The sequence below is a fragment of the Anopheles cruzii genome, chromosome 2, assembly GCF_943734635.1.
Source record: "Anopheles cruzii chromosome 2, idAnoCruzAS_RS32_06, whole genome shotgun sequence".
In the NCBI taxonomy this organism is placed as follows: Eukaryota; Metazoa; Arthropoda; class Insecta; order Diptera; family Culicidae; genus Anopheles; species Anopheles cruzii.
In genome coordinates this window covers 5,698,300-5,716,249 of record NC_069144.1, presented here as the reverse complement: position 1 = coordinate 5,716,249, position 17,950 = coordinate 5,698,300, and the positions used below count along the sequence as shown (strand labels likewise).

The 17,950-nt window shown below is 51.4% G+C and overlaps 2 protein-coding genes across 2 annotated transcripts in view; one reads left to right on the top strand and one right to left on the bottom strand.

The window, feature by feature from the left end:
- Positions 1–17,950, bottom strand: part of LOC128276222 (roundabout homolog 2-like) — a 75,439-nt gene that overhangs the window by 1,793 nt on the left and 55,696 nt on the right. Inside the window, exons 2-9 of the mRNA XM_053014700.1 lie at positions 13,979–14,125; positions 13,002–13,202; positions 12,541–12,662; positions 10,806–10,953; positions 6,131–6,228; positions 4,762–4,883; positions 2,896–3,076; positions 1,495–1,665 (exon numbers count right to left, since the gene is read on the bottom strand). Of these exons, the coding sequence (XP_052870660.1) occupies positions 1,495–1,665; positions 2,896–3,076; positions 4,762–4,883; positions 6,131–6,228; positions 10,806–10,953; positions 12,541–12,662; positions 13,002–13,202; positions 13,979–14,125 (1,190 nt within the window). The remainder of the gene's footprint in view (positions 1–1,494; positions 1,666–2,895; positions 3,077–4,761; positions 4,884–6,130; positions 6,229–10,805; positions 10,954–12,540; positions 12,663–13,001; positions 13,203–13,978; positions 14,126–17,950) is intronic.
- Positions 8,158–10,565, top strand: LOC128276693 (proton-coupled amino acid transporter-like protein CG1139). The gene is made up of 7 exons (XM_053015155.1): positions 8,158–8,298; positions 8,693–8,752; positions 8,858–9,008; positions 9,097–9,218; positions 9,280–9,600; positions 9,678–9,890; positions 9,955–10,565. Exons 1-7 carry the CDS (start codon positions 8,231–8,233, stop codon positions 10,364–10,366), a joined length of 1,347 nt encoding a protein of 448 aa, XP_052871115.1. The 5' UTR covers positions 8,158–8,230; the 3' UTR covers positions 10,367–10,565.

Genomic DNA, 17,950 nt, shown 5'->3' with positions numbered 1-17,950 from the left:
AAGGAGGGTGAAACTTGTTGGCAGCGCTTAACTTTCGCTTCGGCCGCTTGTGGTGTGCGCCAGAAGTTGGCCGGGCGAACGCAAGAGAGCATGTTTATTATGATAATAAGGATTAGGCAGGCACGAAATAAACTGACCCACCGCTCTGCTCGGCTCGGGGTTCCGGTAGGGATTCACCAGCCCACCCGGCCGTAGTAACACGAGTAAGAACGCGGCGCCGGAAAAAGAAACGACCGTTGAGAAGATATTTGAGCTTACGGTGAAATATGTTTTTGATTGCCGGGATATCATTTGCATGTTGTTGTTGCTGCTGTTGCCGACCCCCCGAGAGTCCGGGGTGGGCAAGTTTTTGGTCCCGGGAAAAACATGTTAACTTTTCGTCTGCTTCGCTCGGCTATAAAAATTATCTTACACAATCTTATGGCCGGATTTGAACGGAACACCCGTATTTTTACTCGCATCGATCGATGAATTTCTTTGCTTGCTTTTTGCGGAACCCCCCACTAAAAGGACCTTGTTTTCTGGAAGGTTCGTCGGGCTCTTTAAAGACTGAATTAATCGTTGGGCTGATTAGCTTACAGAGAGAAAAAAAAGGTGCAACTCATACAGGGCTCCCGAGCACCATGCAGCGAAATGATCCGCAAATGATGCTGCAAAATACGGTACGGGCCCGATCCACAGGTTGTCCTGGGAAATTTATCGCCACTGCCACTTTCCGAGATGCCGTTTCATTTCGCTTTCCGGCGAATAAACCGGGACCGCCGGTTGCCGGGTTGGGTTGTTGAATAAAATATCACTCTCGGCATCCGAATCTCGGCATCGCAGATTAGAATTCCTCGACCCGTTAGCTAATTGTGATCACATTCATCATCCTCGCGCGCGCGCGTGTAGAGCATGACAAATGTGTTCCGACGGCACACACGGCACACATCGGAAGTCATCGTTCTTCGCAAGCGATGGAATGCAATTAATCTTCTTCGAAGCCAATAAAAAAGGAGCGATGGGCCGGGTCGGGCCAGAACTCACTATCAAGCCCTAGCCCTGCGAACGAAAGGGCCTCCGTAGAACCCCGTTCGGTGCGTGAATTTAACTTTTAAATTCGTATTCCGACGCACTGCCGAACCCGCCGAAAGTATTCTCACGGGCGATGGCCATTTCTTGCGCGGGCGCACGCGCTCCCCGTCATCATTCATCTTACGACACAAATCTTGACTGTCGTTGGCGGGTGACAAATTTCCTCGAATTTAAATTCCATCTCCAGCTGGGGCACCATAATCTGACGCCGTGCAGGCCTCGGCGCAGCGGGTCCTGGTACACATTTGCCACGTGTAATGAAACAATTCATCAACTTCAGGAAGCGCGGCTCTCAACTCCGAATTCGTGTACCGACCCGACCACAAAACCCTGTTGTCAGAGAACCCCCTTCCGGCGACCCCCGGGTTCTGCCGTGAAAATAAAATTCAACCAAAGAGCCGGGCCGGGCGTAGCACTTACCTCGTTCCAACCGTGCACGTTCCGGGCCTGGATCATGACCTCGTAGACCGAGTTCGGCGATAGTCCCCTTATCACATGCGACATAATAAAATGGGTCGCATCGGATCTGGTTAATGTTGGCACTAAAATCGTGTCCTCCCAGCTGCCCGGATGTTGATATGTTTCGTTCATCTGCAATTCCGAGCGGTTTGAGGTTTCGGTTTCGAGCAGTTGCACCACCACCGCCACGGGTTGGTACGTGCATTGTTGCCACATAAAAGCACATCATCGGAGCGCATCGTCGGAGCATTGTCGTCGCGTCAACACCACATCATCATCGGGTTGATCGGAGAGTGTCCAACGGAAGAAGGTGGAAAAAATCACATCACGTTCCGTCCGGACAGGCCCGTAGGAGGTTTCGTCGTGTTTGCGCGGGCGAAGCATATTCGTGTGGCGGCGTCCGGATAGCCGAGGGTCGAGGTGGGGTCGAGATTTGCGTGATGATCCATCCAAACAATGTCCGGTGGTGTCGCCGACGCCGTTGTTGACCGATGATAAATAATCCCACACAGCACGGCCCGTCCGTCGGGGGTGATGAAAATGGTGACCGGGACGCGCGATGAAGTGAAGATTAGAGAGAGAGAGCGAGACAGAAACGGGTATTAAATAAAGTGTAAAGTGTGATAAAGGTAAATGGAAAAGCGAAATTAATTTTCGGCAAACGCAAAGTGCAGCCCCCGTTTTGTTTGGGGCTTTAAACGTTGAAGTGCACTCTGCCGTCTGCCGTGATAAGCAGTGATAGCGAGTTTATGCTTTAAAACGGCGTAAAAGTCTAGTAAATTTACTGTTTTTGGGTGACAGCGGAACAGTAAAACTGCTGGCCGGAAGTCCCCAAAAAGGGGATTTCAAAAATGAATGACAAATGCCGAGTGAAGTCCGCGGCTTTCGTCTAGTGCTCACATGCTCATCCCCAGCACCACCACCACAAAAGGGACGTGGCCATTAAAAATAGATAATCTAACTCGGGAGCTCGGGAGTCCCGTCCGAAAAGGGCCTAGGGACTCTTAGCTAAGCCTTTTCGTAATCAACGTTAATGCGATTACGTTCAGTCTTGTCGACCGGACCGGACGGATTTACCCTGACTCGGCGCCAGGAAACTGGTGGTGGTGCGGTGGCAATGAGTACGTTTTTGAAGTTGACGTAAAAATGTCATTAAATGATTAAAATCTTAGCTCTCGCAACCCGAGATAGTTTTCTTCTCTTTGATAACTTATTCATGCGCCTTCCTCGAAACTTTCTCTCAAGGCAGTTGGTAAATTGGTTTCATTTAATTGTTTAAAAACGACAAAACAAAAAATCCTGAAAAAACTAAACGGTGGAGTAATCGTCGGCTAAGTGCGGAACCGTCAGCGGCGGACTCACCATCAGCTTTCGGTAGAGCAGCTTGATTTCGTCCAGCGGCGGGATGGATTCTATCGTGTAGGTGAGATTGTAGCGATCCAGATAGTTACTGTAGGCCGGCGACAGGAACGCGGCCGGCCCGGGACGGCCAGAAACTTCGATGTACTTCTTCGTGCGGCCCAAGGCGTTGTCGGCCACACAGCTGGAACGAGCGAACGAGGAACCGAGAAGGAAAATGAGAGCCCATAAGAGCCGGGCGGATAAAGAACGATCATCGTCGATGAGGAAAACTTTTTCCCCACAGTTCGAGAGGGAAGGCTTTCGGCGCTACAGGGCCGCGGAACTGGGAACTCCTCAAGGCGTCATTAACACGGGCTACGCGTTGTTGCGGCCACCGCTCGGAGGCGGGCTTTAATGCCGTTCGTTTGGCGTGCAATTTTTCCCGCAACTCCTGCAATCAGTGGCCAGCACGACGGAGAGGGACGTGAGAGAGAGCGAGAGAGAGAGCGAGAAACTTCCTGCAATTTTCATGACCGTAAATCATAAAATTAAGACGAGATTTATTATCTTCCAGACGCTCGTCGAGCTGTCGCGCGGTTGCGGTGGAAGTACGACGAGACTCATCCGGATGTCCTGTACGCGGCACACTCGTACTTGTCCTGTACCGCTGTCGTGTGGTTAGGCTCCGATAAATTTGTGTGTGTTTGCGGTTTTATTAAAAGTCGTTAAAAATGTGAATCTTTTAATATAAACGCTGACGTCCGTCGTAAACATGCCACCGTGCGGTCGGTAGCGGGTCTTATTAATTGTGCCAAATTTATGGGCCTAAATGCCGTTATTTATGGAATGTGATCTGCACCGAAAAAAATCGATTCGCGTGTTTGTGGCCACAATAAGCATTTCGGTAACGAGGGCCACCTTAATCTGCTGTTTTATGTGGTGAAAAACTCATTTTTAAATACAAATCTTTATTGGGGCTGGAACGTTTTTAAGGTTGCCTTAAGAGTAGTCGTAAGCGATGACGAGCGATGAAAGGAGCCTTCCTGTGGCCAATCTCTGCCCTCGGCTTGAATGGATGGTCATCGTCACAGGAATAAAAGGAATTTCTCATTTCCTAACTTCGTTGCAGAGGCTTGCTGGGCGATGCTCGAGCGCTTGAGAACGAGGCGGAAATTGGCTTGCATATTTGAGAGACGCTCATTTTCATCGATGTCGAGTCGCTGTCGGAGCTTTGATTCGTTGATCGCTTAGACGTTTTCGGCAGCGCCAGAGTGCGTCTGGCCATTGCTGCAGTCGCTTTTAATTTAAAGGCTATGCATTTCAGATATTTAGGAAATTAAATCGACCGCTAGCCTGAGATTCTCTAGGATAGGCAGTGTTAGGTTTAAAGATAAGGTAGGCCAAAGGTCTGTTCCATTCTGTATCGGTAACAACCGTCGCTATTAACATCGTCCCTCGTTTAGTCACAGACCTTCACCGATTCATTACGGACACAAATCACGGCCACTCAGTCAAAGTTTGTCCGTCAAATTCTATCATCACGGAATCGTCATCCGGTCTGGTCGAAAAACGGGGCCCAAAAGTTCTACCTCGCGTAGGGAAGGGTGCCGAATGCCAATGTTTTTGGGCCCTCGAAAAGTTATCCTTTGCGGCCATTGCGTGGGTTTTGGGGGAACGATTAAAATGCTTTAATTCAACTTGTAGACGTATTAACGACTTTACTGTCCTGCGTGAATCCTTTCCGATCGACCATTCAACGAGCCATTCGACGGGTTGAAATAAAGTCGGTTGGAGACAAAATGGATAGAGGTCTCCCATAAAAATCTGTTTACTGAGTTTCCCATTGAACCAACCCTTTGTAGCGTCCCGCGGCACCATAAGCCTTACCTGTAGTTGCCAAAGTCCGACTGCTGGAAGTTCCGTATGTTGAGCGTATATTTGTCTGCCTTCGAAAACATCGATCGGCGGTCGGTCGGGTCGAGCAGGAAAGAGTTTTGGTACCACAGCATCTGCCAATGAGGACGAAAAAAAAACACAACAAATAATGTTACGAATGCTACGGAAAACAATCGTTAAGGCATTAGTTATATGATCACCACTTGGCCCCTATTTATTTTCTATTCGCGATTGAGTCCGTCTCGGAAGCGCTCGGAACTATGGAGGTGTTTTTGGTTTCAGGACATGAGCGCAAAGTTGTGTGTTGATCACACACAGGAACGAGTAGGAACGTTGAAAGCGCGCGAATGCGAAACTAGGGCACGGTAAACTTTTAATTAACCTTCACCAAAGTTGTGTGTTGTGTTCTCCAGGGGCTGCAGAAAAACCCGGAGTATATTTATCTCCAACCCAAGCCGTTGCATTGTTTGTCGAATGCAGAAAATGTAGAATTTCCGTGGTCACACGCTTTGACGATACTTCGACCACAGTCAGAGATAGTTCTTCTTTTACGCCGGATGGCGCTTCTAAAATAAGATTAACTTGTTCGAGTGCTTGTTAAAAGTTGTGTTAACACTCTTGCCATTAACTTGCCTTAACTGAATTTTAGCACCTTTCGTGACCTTTGGAGCGACGCACAATGCGAGAACCGCCACTGCTGCCACAACACTCGGTTTGCTGGAGGGTAAATATATCTTTCGAAATGCCTTTGACAAATCCCGTCACGCGAATCCTCGCTGAGCGGTAAGGTAACAAACCCAAAAACAAAACGGAAACTTCCCTTCCGAAGCATTAAAAAGTTTGACAGAAAACTTGTCACATCTTTGTAAAACAGTCAGGCACACCGACCGACCGGCCCGCCCATTCCGGGACAATAGCACCGGTACACTATTACACCTCGGTTGGGAAGTCTTAAACGCATCGCAACATAAAGTTGCGAACGTTGAGTGAGTTAGACAACCCGGAATGGCGGCGGGCGCACTACAGTGTAAACAACAGTCGGCAAGAAGAAGTGCTGAAGTTACCCAAAGTACGTAACGTGATCTTCAGCGCTTTCGAGTGTACGAGCGCGAATTCGAGTTGACAGAGATGTTGTGTCTAACGTTTTGACTCACACGCGCGCGACGATGCACTTAAAGTGCAGCGCGATGCTCCCGGCGAACGATGCCCGGACGAAGTTTCCCGTGTTTACCAGCGAAATGGCAACAATTATGAGAATATTGCCCGAAAACCCGGCAGCTCTTCGCAAGGACCTATCTATTGGCCGTTTCTCGAGCGAGCGTGTTGAGCGAGGCGGGCGAAAGTTTTAATGAATCCTTACCTCGGAGTTCACGTCACCGTGCACGATGCACGCCAGATCGATGTCGAAGCCCTCGCTGGCGTGGACCCACGTTTTCTCGACCGTAATGTCGGGTGGAGCTGAAAATAAACGGAGCACAAGGTGGAGCATTAAAACATGCGCGCGGAAAAGTGAATCAAATGATTCGCTCCATTCGCGCGCTACGCCGTTTGATGTGTGGAGTCCGTAAGCAGGAAAGTCGCGATCACTGTGCAGGGAACACCGATCCGTTTTTGCCGCCTCGCCTCGCCTTATCGAGCATATTTATGCGCTCCCTACGGTTGTGGCTCCTCGATTGTGTCTCGTTCTAATGGCAAACCAGGCGGAGCTTACTGGACGACAGGCACAGGAAGGGAACCGGAAAATTCGGGTCCCATTCTCAATGGTCCTTGTTTATGGTGCACACCGATTCTTCACGGGACACCCTTCACCTGCTCCATCTGGTGGCATTGCATCTCGAGCGGAAAAGCAAACGGAAACCACGGCACGGCACAAATATTCAACTAAGTGTTTATGCAATTTTCGTGACGCTATGCTCCACCGGGAAGGGAACCGCTTCCTTCGGCATAACGATCACACTCGTTACGGTTCCCCCTGGAGACGGTGCCCACGAGGACTGCCATCAGCAGACTGCCGGGACACGTATAGCGCGAGCCGGCCAAAGATTGCAGCATCTTCCTTGTCGTTAGCGGCAACGGGTTTCCCAACGGGCCCGTGTGGTACCGAGAATATGCGCACACCGAATTGTGAATGCAACAAATTGAGAAATACGCCAATGCACAGAAATTTGAATAAAGGTAAACACATTTTTATGCTCCACCGTGCACCTCCGAACGGGTGGTTGCAATTCAAATCGATCGAGCAACCGTCCCGGGAACCGGAACGAGTCAAACATTATTGGCTTCTGGCTCCATCCAGCTGCATTCCAGCGTTTTGGGCCAGCTAGCCGAAATGCATATGCGGAATGCATCATTCCCGGCCCGGCCAAATTACGTTGCCTATTGAACCGGATCGCGCGTTCGATTTTTGCGCCGACGTCTTCCTCGAAAGCGCTTTGCTGGCCGACATCGAAGCAACCGAACCGTTCCTTCGGAGCGAATCGAATGAAATGAAATGCTTTAATTATTCAACAAGCTCGCAACACGCAATTAAGAATGTTATCATGCCGAGTGCGCGTCCACTGGCAGTGAAGCAGATTGAATGCAATTTTGACGTACACAGCGGCCAGCTCAACGTTTTGACAAGTGTGCGCCACATTCTTGAGCATAATGTGCGGGGCGCATAGTTTGCTTTTTACGTGCACGTGCAGTGGAATTCGAAACGCAATCAGACATTCTTGACGGGTGTAAATTACTCCACACGCACTGCTAGGGCCCCAGCTGCGGGCCATCCGTCAGCCCTTGACCCAAATAAACGCGCAGCCAGTGGCATCCCTTCCTAGGGGTCGTCGATGTAATTGGTGGTGTCTGGCCGTGCGGCCGTGCGAGAGTAATTTAAAAACCGTTCCACGGCGCATTCGCACACACCGGAGCGGAGCGGACCGAGTCAGACCACAACAGTAATCGGCGCACGCGAAAAAGCGAAAACGAAACCGCGATCTTCACCGCAGCCTCGTGAGTGCGGATGACGAGTTTTATTGTTTTCATTGCGTAAGACAACTCGTGGAGGGCTTCCCTGTTCTCGTGTGTGCCTTTTTTTGTGCTGTCCGGAAACCTGTTCCATCACCGAGTGCGGTCTGTGAGATGATGACCCTCACACTAGTAGTAACGGGCGGGACCAACATAAACGTGTTGCCAACCGTGGCGCGTAGCATCGTAAAATGTTTGCCGTTTTTTTTTCGGTCGTCTGTCAAACCCGAGAGACCCGACGACACGCGTGTACATCAAATCAATTAGCCGCGGACCCCGATTGGAGGGGCTCGTCAATTGATGCTGTGATGCTGTGTTGATGCCATTGATTCCATGCCACTTCGCGCGTCACTTCGATCGTTGCGCTCGAGCCGACGGGGTGTCTGGTGATGTGATTTGTGATTTGCGGGCTGACAGTGTTTGTAACGAGTAGGCGCTGGACCGACGCCCCGATATGGAGAAGCATCAGGCCGCCGAAGGTGTTGAGTTACTTTCATCCGCTAAGCACAATCAAGTTGACAGGTAATTCGGTGTGGTTGGAAGTGTAATTTTAATTACGTGATGTGAACTAAGTTTGAACTTAAAAAAACTGTTAAAGTAATCGAAAGTGCTGTGCAGCTCCCATTTGTGGCCGACTACAAACCTTAGCGACCTTAGCGGGCGTGAAATCAAAACCCAAACGACCCATTATGGCCCATGCTAAGGACAATTTGAACCCACTTCCGGTACGGTGCCCTTGAGAAAGGGCACCCTTAAAACCGTGCATTTAATTTCGGAAATGGAAACGCAAACCGTAGCTGAGTGCTGCCAGTGTCAGTGTGCGATGATGAGCCTCGCTTAGTTCTAAATTTCCCTTTCGTTTTCGGTTATGAATTTTTGGTGGCTGGTACCATCACCGTCGTCGTCGCCATTGCAGTCGTCCGCAGCAGGCCTGCTACGATCCGCATCACCACCGCGATGTGGCGAACCCGACCTCGTAAGTGAATCGTTCGGCACGGCACGCCACGGAAGTGGCTAATTATGCTCAAGTGCTCTCTCTCTCTCTGTCTGTCTCTGGTTTTCGGTTTGTCCCCGCGAACAGCACCCTGGGAACGTTCGTGCACGTGATGAAGTCGGCCCTCGGCATCGGTATCCTGTCGGTGCCGAGCGCGTTCAAGGACGGCGGCCTGGTTTTCGGCGTACTCGGGGCGTTCTTCTTCGCCATGCTCTGCTCGCACAGTGCCCACATCTTGGTATGGCTTCCTTCAATTGCTGCTGCTTCGTCTCGTTCTCCAGCTGCCCGCTTACCAATGGTCCGGGAGGTCGCTTTCCGTTTTCTAGGTCAGCACATCATACAAGATCTGCAAGAAGGAGCGCATTCCGGTGCTCGGTTTCGGCGAAACAGTCGAAAAGGCGTGCTCCTATGGGTCGCCCTCGGTCCGCACGATGGGCACGGTGTTGAGGTGAGGTGTGTGTGTGTGCGGTCTCCTCTATCTCCGTGGCTCACTGCGCGGCACTTTACAGAAACGCCATCGATTGGTATCTGATGCTGACGACGGTCGTGGTTTTTATCGTGTTCGTTGGCACGACACTGCGCGAGGTGATTAACTTCCGGACCGGCTGGGAGTGGAGCGACCGGACGTACATCCTGCTGGTCGGTGTGCCGATCCTGTTCATCACGCAGATCCGCGAGATCAAGTACCTGGTGCCGTTCTCGGCCATCGCCGGTTTCCTCATCCTGGCCAACATTGTCATCTCGCTGGTGTTCGTGTTCCAGGAACCGCTGTCGCTCGAGGGCCGCCGGCTCTTCCCGACATCCGCCACCTCCGTGGCACCGTACATGGGGTAAGTGGCCGCCACGGGGACGGACCGGGCCGGCGGATGATTTAATTTTGCTGTGTGTCCTCAAAACAAATTCACAGCGTCGTCTACTTCGCCCTCGACGCAACCTGTCTGATATTCCCGCTGGAGAACCAGATGCGCCACCCGCGCCACTACCTCGGGTGTCCCGGGATCGTGAACCTGAACTACGTCTGCCTGGCGGTGCTGTACAGTTTCTTCGGTGCCGTCGGGTACATCCGGTACGGTGAGAACGTCCGGAGCTCCATCATACTGAACTTCCCGACGGAGAACGTGTAAGTTCGGGGGTGGCCGCAAACCTACTCAACCCGCGTGCTAAAAACTCCGCCCAACCAACAGGTTGGTGTCCTGCATTCAGGTACTGTCGGCCGTGGCGGTCCTGTTTTCGATTGGTCTGATATTCTACGTGCCAACGGAGATCGCCTGGAAGAAGCTGCAGCGCCGTGTACCGAAGGAGTGGAGCGGCTGGGCCCAGAGCGGCCTGCGGTTGGGGATGTTGGCCCTCAACATGGCGGCCGCCTGTGGGATACCGCACCTGGGCACGTTCATGGGCCTGCTCGGCTCGGTCCTCAATCCGATCCTGGCCCTCTGGATCCCGATCGTGGTGGACACGGTGTACCGGTGGCCGAACGGGTTCGGGTGGGCCCGGTGGCGGTTGCTCAAGAACGCGGCCTGCGGGTGCTTCGGCCTGTTCCTGCTCATCACGGGCGCCATCTCCAGTGTGGAGAATATTGTCGCGTTGTATAAATAGGAAATAAATAGGAAGGACCCATTGACCGATCGCTTTGGTGATAACGGTTGGTCAGAAGGTCAGCAGGAAGCATACGGCGTACTCTTACGTGGTAGGAAAACGGTCTGGCCTCGGTACATTATTTTTGTGAAATATAAATCGCTTACAAGGATTCGAAATGTTTCCACTACAAAGACGAAACCATGGCCCAATAAAATCCCCGGTAGCGGCCATCTAGGCCAGGAACGGCGTTTTCCTTCGCGAGCATCGCTTGAATCGGTTTGAAAATACGAAATGCCCTTGAGACGGTTCCGAGAGCCCTGTGCAAAGATTGCCGCCCAACCGGAAACATCTTAAGCACGTCGTTCTATTTAAATAATGTTCGTTTCGTATCGCTGGGGAAAACCGGACGGAGGGACATGCTGGGGCGGCGGCCATGGCTTTCCGGGCGTCTACTTACACAGCACGGTCACCTCGATGTCAACGTGGACCGCTTCCCGGACACCGTTGTCGGCGGTGCACTGATAGACGCCGGCATGATGCCGATCGACACGTTCCAGCACCAGCGTCGGACTCTCGGACAGATGTGACGCTCCGGTGAAGGCATCCTGTGGGTGAGAAAATTGAAAATGGTCCATCAGTGGAGTTGAAGTTTGAACGACCACGAAAAGAACAGCAGAAACACTGCTGACATCTGATCGCCCCTGGCAGAAATCGACGACGGCCACAAACAACGCCGTGGCGCACCGTTTGACAGTGGCTTTACGTGACTGACAGGCGGGGCCGGCCACCAGGTTTTTGAAGGGTGACGTGAAAAATGATTTATAGTAGCGCAAAGCCAGAAGAAATGTAGCAAAATTGGCGGAAAAAATTAAAACCATTCTTTAAATTACATTTTACATGCTCGAGCGCACCATGAACGAGGCGTGCAAAACCCCATTCAATTACCTTCGCCAACGCTTCATTATGGATCAATCGCGCACTAGAATAACAGGGTTTGATTGAAAAAAGGTGCCAGTCGCCACCCAGCGGCCACCCCAAACCCAATTACAATGCCCGCCAGCGATCGCTTGGAGAGGAAAACAAAAACAATTCAAAAACATCAAAGCATTTTCCCGGAGCCCGGAGCGGAGGCACCCGGCTTCCAGCGATCTATTTTTATTTCAATTTTCCACGAACCCACGGCCCCGGAGGATCCACTGTGCGCGCGGGAGGCACACACAAGAGTCACAAGATAAAAGTAAATGGAAGAGAAATTTAATCAAATGAACTCCCGCGGACGCGCCAGGCCTGGCCTGGCCTGGGCGGTGGCGCTCGACACAACAATAAAAAACTAATTAAAAATATTTTTACAAAGTACCGTCATTGATTGGCAAAAGATTGCCAATCCACATCCACATCGACCCGCCTCTATCGGGTGGCATTTCATTTAATCGTGGACGTTAATGTTTATTTTTTTTTTCGGGAACTGTTGATCGAACACGATCTATGCTCCGCGCCGTTGTACCGAGTCTGTAACGTTGAGGTGTGTAACGACAGTGTAAACACATTCTGACAGAAACGGTTGACCATTTCGTTTGGCCATTGTTTTTTATGTGCGTGGCGCTGTGAACACAGCATCATAATCGAAAAGGGGCCGCACAGTAACATAAACGGCCGTGCGTTGACCCGTTGACCTGTTTGGTAATTAAATATTACGCCACGAGTGTAGTGAGTCCCTTTCGCGGGTACGCTTCAATTGATTCGGATTTCGAATAACATTCGATTGATTTTTTGAAGCCGAAATTGAACACAATCTGTGTGTTGTTGATGAATATTAAAAATTAAATTTCGCGAAATGTGAATTGATTGTCCTTATGCGAAAAATATTAAGTTACATTCCCGAGTTCCGAGAAAGTCGACACAATGGGCGACGGCAAATGACGGTAACGGGTGGCAGGTGCTTTACGATGCTATTTTCGCCGACATCGTTACAGTAAATGAGATTTGTGTTATCAATTTGGAAAATAAATTTCACAGAATGCCAACCTTCCTGCATTCCTGTCGGTTCCGGCGCGCCGGGAAGCTAATAAACCACAAGAGGCGCCCTGGGCGAGAGATATAAACAGGGAGAGGGGATCGTGTGCCGACTTCCGGTCGGAGCATCACCCGAGCTGCAGTCGGCTGCCCGACTCGACCCGGTGCACGTCACTTACCTTCTTGTGCCAGTAAATTGCTGGAACCGGATTGCCGGATGCCTTGCATTCCAGAGTTACGGTGCTGCCTTTCCGGGCCGTGATTTGTCGATTCTGCGGAACGACCCGTATCGTCGGTGGGACTGCAAAATATTGTTCTATGATTAGCTCTCAGCCACTCGGCCACGGGACATGGGAAGGAGGGAGGTGGGGACACGTCCGTATCGATTTCGGACGCCAGAGGAATCGCGCGAGTTGGTCGTTTGTTTGCTTCAGCGCTCCACAACGCCTGCTGTCAACGGTGGACAGCGGTGTGTCCAGGAATGGTGATTGGCGTGGTGTATCCGAGATGGCGCACCAGCAGGACCAGCAGGACCAGCACAGCCGCGCCACAAACAAGCAAACAAACAAACCTTTCGTAACGGACTCCTGTATTCGAATGGACCGGCATTCCCGGGGACGCCCGAGACCCGCGGACTTACCGAGTATTTCCAGCGTATGAACCTGATCCCGGCTTTCGTTATCACCGATCTGGCAAATATAATCACCGGCGTCCTGAATTTTCACGTTCGCTATCTGCAGGTTGTAGCCCTCGACCAGCTTGAATCTCGGATCACGTGTCACCATTAAATTAGCCGCCGTCAGGACGGAGGTCCCCCGTCGCCACAGCAGCACGTAGGATCCTGCAACGGAGTGGAAGAGTTGGAGTAACCGCAGCAGGCGCTAAAACCACCAAGACCTTGGAAGCCCACCGTACACTCGGTGCGTGACCGGAACAGGAGCACCTCGCTATAGGACCTCTGGAGTCGGGAGAGTGCGGGGTCCGCGTAGTGCACAATGGCAATAATGACAACGAGGCCGTTGGTCGTTATCGGAAAATTGAAGCAAACGAACGGACATTAACATGCAAACCAGGGGGCTCGACGTCCTCCCCTTAAATGGTCCTGACGGACCGGGGCCAATTGCAGGGAGATTATTAAAAACACAAAGTACAGTGCAAATATTAACGACATGCAAGTAGCTCGTCCCTCCCCGGAGCAGAGTAGCGCAGTGCCGTCAGCTATCGATCCGTTATCGACGAGTCGCCTGGGAGTCGCCAGCCTAGCCGGGAGATTCCGGTCGGGACTCCGGGAGCCGGAAAAGGAAGTGTGGAATTAAAATAAGGCTCCCAAGTCGCCAAGCACCGAGGCCGAGCAGCCGGGTGACGGTCTTATTACGTGCGTTGCAGGCGGCTTCGGAGGTCCGAAAACCAACAAACGCCACTCCCGGAGAACGTACGGACCGTGTGTGACCACAGGACTGGCGGCCGATAATCGGAATCTGTGGCTTCGATGCACGGCGGGCGCGTTCGAGCCTTCCGGGCTCCGTCCGGGACCGAACCCGACGACGAGACCAAACCTTATTTACGTTGAGGTGAGCTGCTAGGCTGGCTACACACACACACGGGAGCAGTACTTACCAAGGTCCTTTACTCGGCACGGCAGCTCGATCGAGTCCCCGATGATAGCCTTGTAGAGATGGCCTCGAGTCATAAATTTCGGTGCAACGGTTGGTGCGTCGGTATCAATTGTTGAAATAAATGGCTCCGGGAAGCTGTGGCTTAATCCTATTATCGGTTTCCCGGGTTCACCGAGTGAGAGCGAGAGAAAGAGGGAATAAAAAAGAGAGAAAGCAGAGCATAAATAACGTACGCCAAATTGAATCATGTGCCGGTTGGCGCTACATTCGGCCACAACTGGAAGTTATGACGACTGCCCGTTCTTAGGACGGAACCGACGGACCTTGAATTAGAAGATGTAACCGAATTCTGAATACTACTTGTTGACCCAACCCAGGCTGGACTTCAACACGGGTATTGATTTTTGGATGTTGGCACACATTTTGAGGGCCTTTTCGGCATAACAAAAATGGAGTGGCCACGCCAAGGAATCATTTCAAACAGCCTGACGCCTTTTCAAATTGCACCCTACGTACGCCGTCGTCGTCCGTTCATTAAAACTTTTGAGCCCTCTTTTCAAATCTTGCCACTGCTGTCAGTGAAGGTGTTATGTGGCGCTCCCTTCTCGTCATGGCACGGCCCCGACAGGCGCACGGCCATTGCGTGTCGAGGTTGGTACAGCTGTTGAACATATTGTGAAACTTGGCACGGCCTAGAAGTGGATAAAAAAGGCCACACCGAAAAGGGGGCCACTGCACCGAGGCGTCTCCTTTCAAACTCCATTATCGACGACGTGAGCAGTGCGATGCCTTGCGATGCACGTTGGCCACGTTTAATGGAGGCGCTGTTGCATAACCGCGCGCCGCGTGTGAAACGAACGCCACGCAAACTGGACCGCCTTCCGAAGTCGAGGGTGCTAATAAGCGATTCCGAGCTGCACCTTCCCGTACGGCCGCACGGTGTACGGTGGGACCGCACGTGAAGATGGAAAAATAATTGATTAGTTGCGTGATTCGATTCAATTTGTGCATGAATTAATCACCATTTTCAGGATATAATGGTTGATTATGTTTCTATCGGCCGAATCAGTTCGGCCGCCAGGACCCCAGAAGCGACCAAACTTGTCCATTAGAAACGCGCGCGCTCAAAGAGTGTGTAAAAATTCAATACTCGGCCCCGGGGGCCGCCAAAAAGGGTATCCATTATGTGTTTCCGTTTCCGCTCCGGGTGAAAATCATCAATTTCATCCTCATTTGATGTGTTTCACCGCGGTGGGGCGGTTTAATAAATGATGAAATTTACGACCGACGCGATCCGCGATGTCGTGCCCGTGATAAGGTTAGGAACCGAAAGAAAACGGACGGGTGAAAAGAATAACAAAACATAATCACCCGCAGGACGACACCCGGCAGACCGATCGACCTGCGATTCACCGATTGCCTAGGAGTTATTAGAGAAAAACGGGCGCCCCACGATGGCTTCCGTGGGCCTCGGCCTCGGTCGGGCATTATTTATTGTACCGCGTTCGGTTCGGTTAGCGATAAATATCGGAAAAGCGAAGCCTTTTCTAGCCGACGTAGGCTCACATTTCGGTCATTAGCTAAGCCCCCGTACCGCTGCTGCTGCTGAGCCCTTTTTACGGTACATTTTTCGCGCACTAAGCGCGTCATCGGCCCAGGACGAAACGCTCGACGGCGGTGGCCCACATTACCGTTAATGTTTCATGGTCTGCATATTTAAAGTTGATAATCGAAACATTAATCTGCCGTCGGCAAAAAGTGTAGAGTAGCGAAAACTCTGGCGCCCAATAATGTGTCAATATTTTTCCTTTCCCAAATCGAAACGTCACGCGTCACGCGCATATTTTGAAATAAAATATTCCGTGTGCATTATTTATTCCAAATACCCCGGCAACCCGGAGCACGGAAAGTGACCTCTGTCTCTCGTTAATCTGCCAATCCGAGCACCGTCCCGGCAGCAGCTTTAACGCTTCGAGATAATTAACGCTTCGGCATCGACGCCACACTTAATCAGACGGACACCGGACCGGACAGGACCGGACACCCTTCTTACGCAATTATTTCGTCCCCCCAGAAGTCCGAGAGCGCGATCCCGAAAATCGATGCATTATTCAAGCGGAAGCGCTTCCGAGCGATAACTTCCTTTGCATTATTCACACCACCCCTAACGCTGCCCTCTAATGCACTCGAATGTCCCACGGTTGGCCCGGAACCGGAAACCGGGCTCACGACGACGACGACGACGACGCCGACGGAGGCGAATAAAATTTCTATGTGATTATGGTTCAGTTTGAATTTATTTCCTTTTCAATTATAATGCTATCTTTATTTCATTGCTATAGGCGCACACGCAAGCGAGCGAGCTGCGCCACGTGGCCACGGCGTGGTGGAGGCGCCCGGTGCCCCATTAATGTTCCGGCTGGAGGCGCCCGGTTGCCCGTGAGAAGCCGCGCCGCTGGGTCGTTGCTGCACGTCGAACCGGGCCGTCGGGTGCACGGTGGTTCCCTTCTTTTTTATTTATTAAATTCGTATCAAAGCGCATACGACTGCATTGCCATTGCCCGAGTGGGTGCAAAGTCTGGTGCGCGTCTGGTGTTGGCCAACTCGTCCGGAACGCTCGCTCGCTAGGCGCACCGCACCGATGGCGTGCACCGAACTCTCCACCATAGCAAATTATTATTTATGACACGCTAGCGCGCGCCCCGTACATAAATGTGCCCTTTATTGGTGGCCGGTGGCCGATGGGGGTGGTGCTGGTGGTGTTTTGTCTTGGCCACTGGCAATTCCAAGAATCACTTCCCATCCAGTGCGATTGGCTCGGACTGGCAATTTACGCCTCGAAATGTGGGTTGCTTTGGGAACTGTTGAAAGGAAATACCGGAAGCCTAAAGGGTGGTCAATTTCTTGGAAATCTCTGTACGAAATGTTTTATGCTTAGTTTTCCAACCGGCGAAGCAAAATTCGAATCACGCACCGAGAGAGACTTCAAATCTGTGGCCACATTAATTGATTTTATTTCACGTCCGGCGAATGAATTATCGCCAGTGTTTTAATTAAATTGTTATTATTTTAAATAAAATGCATTCAAAGTTTAATTAAGCTAGTTTTGATTGCAATTGACCAGCAAATGGGTAAGCATCGTCGGATCTCGAATCGAACACATTCGATAACACGGGATGTGCTAAACGGCCTGATTGATTTGAACTCAACCCAAAGGGTAATGTAGCCTACACGCCTGTGGTTAATGCATATTGCAAATAAACTCAACCGAGAACGCATCCATCCGGTGCCAGTCGTCAATGTGTCCGGATGTAATCTAACGTTCCTGGGTAAACTTCAAAGCACCGGAAGTCCCGTCTCATCGGTGAACGCTTCTTGAGAGAGATTCAATAGAACCACCTGATACGCTGGCTGTTCTTCTCTGTAAAGAGGCCTTCGTACGTCGGTGGTTCTGCTTATCCCAGAACCAGCAGGACCCTTGGCAACTCAGCACCATCACAGGATATGCCGGCAGCAACTGTTTCCCATCCATCTTTGGCCTTCACAATGCCCAACACACACAAACGGCCGCACACGCGCGAGTCTACTGTGCCTACACTTTTCACCAATTTGCCAGAGTAGTTGCTCTGTTGGTCCCGAGGCACCCAGCCCAGTGGCTCGGGACCAGCGCTCGTTTCAAGCTTATCGATGCGTATTGTTCGGCACGGCACGGCACGCTGTACGCATCGCTGACTACGAATTCACGCACGAAACTCGTACACGCGCTTCCGGTGCCTCGCCTCGGATGACGTACGACCGCCGGATGGTCGGACCAACGGTGGTCTTCACGGTGCCACCCAAAGCTGGCTGCCATGTTCATTCCGGAGCTGCCAGCTGGCAGTCGGCACGGTGCACGGCACAGTGCGTAAATATTGGTCCAATAAATTGCTTTCGCTCTTGAATTAGCGGCTTTTCGGGTGGCCGCAGTTCGCGG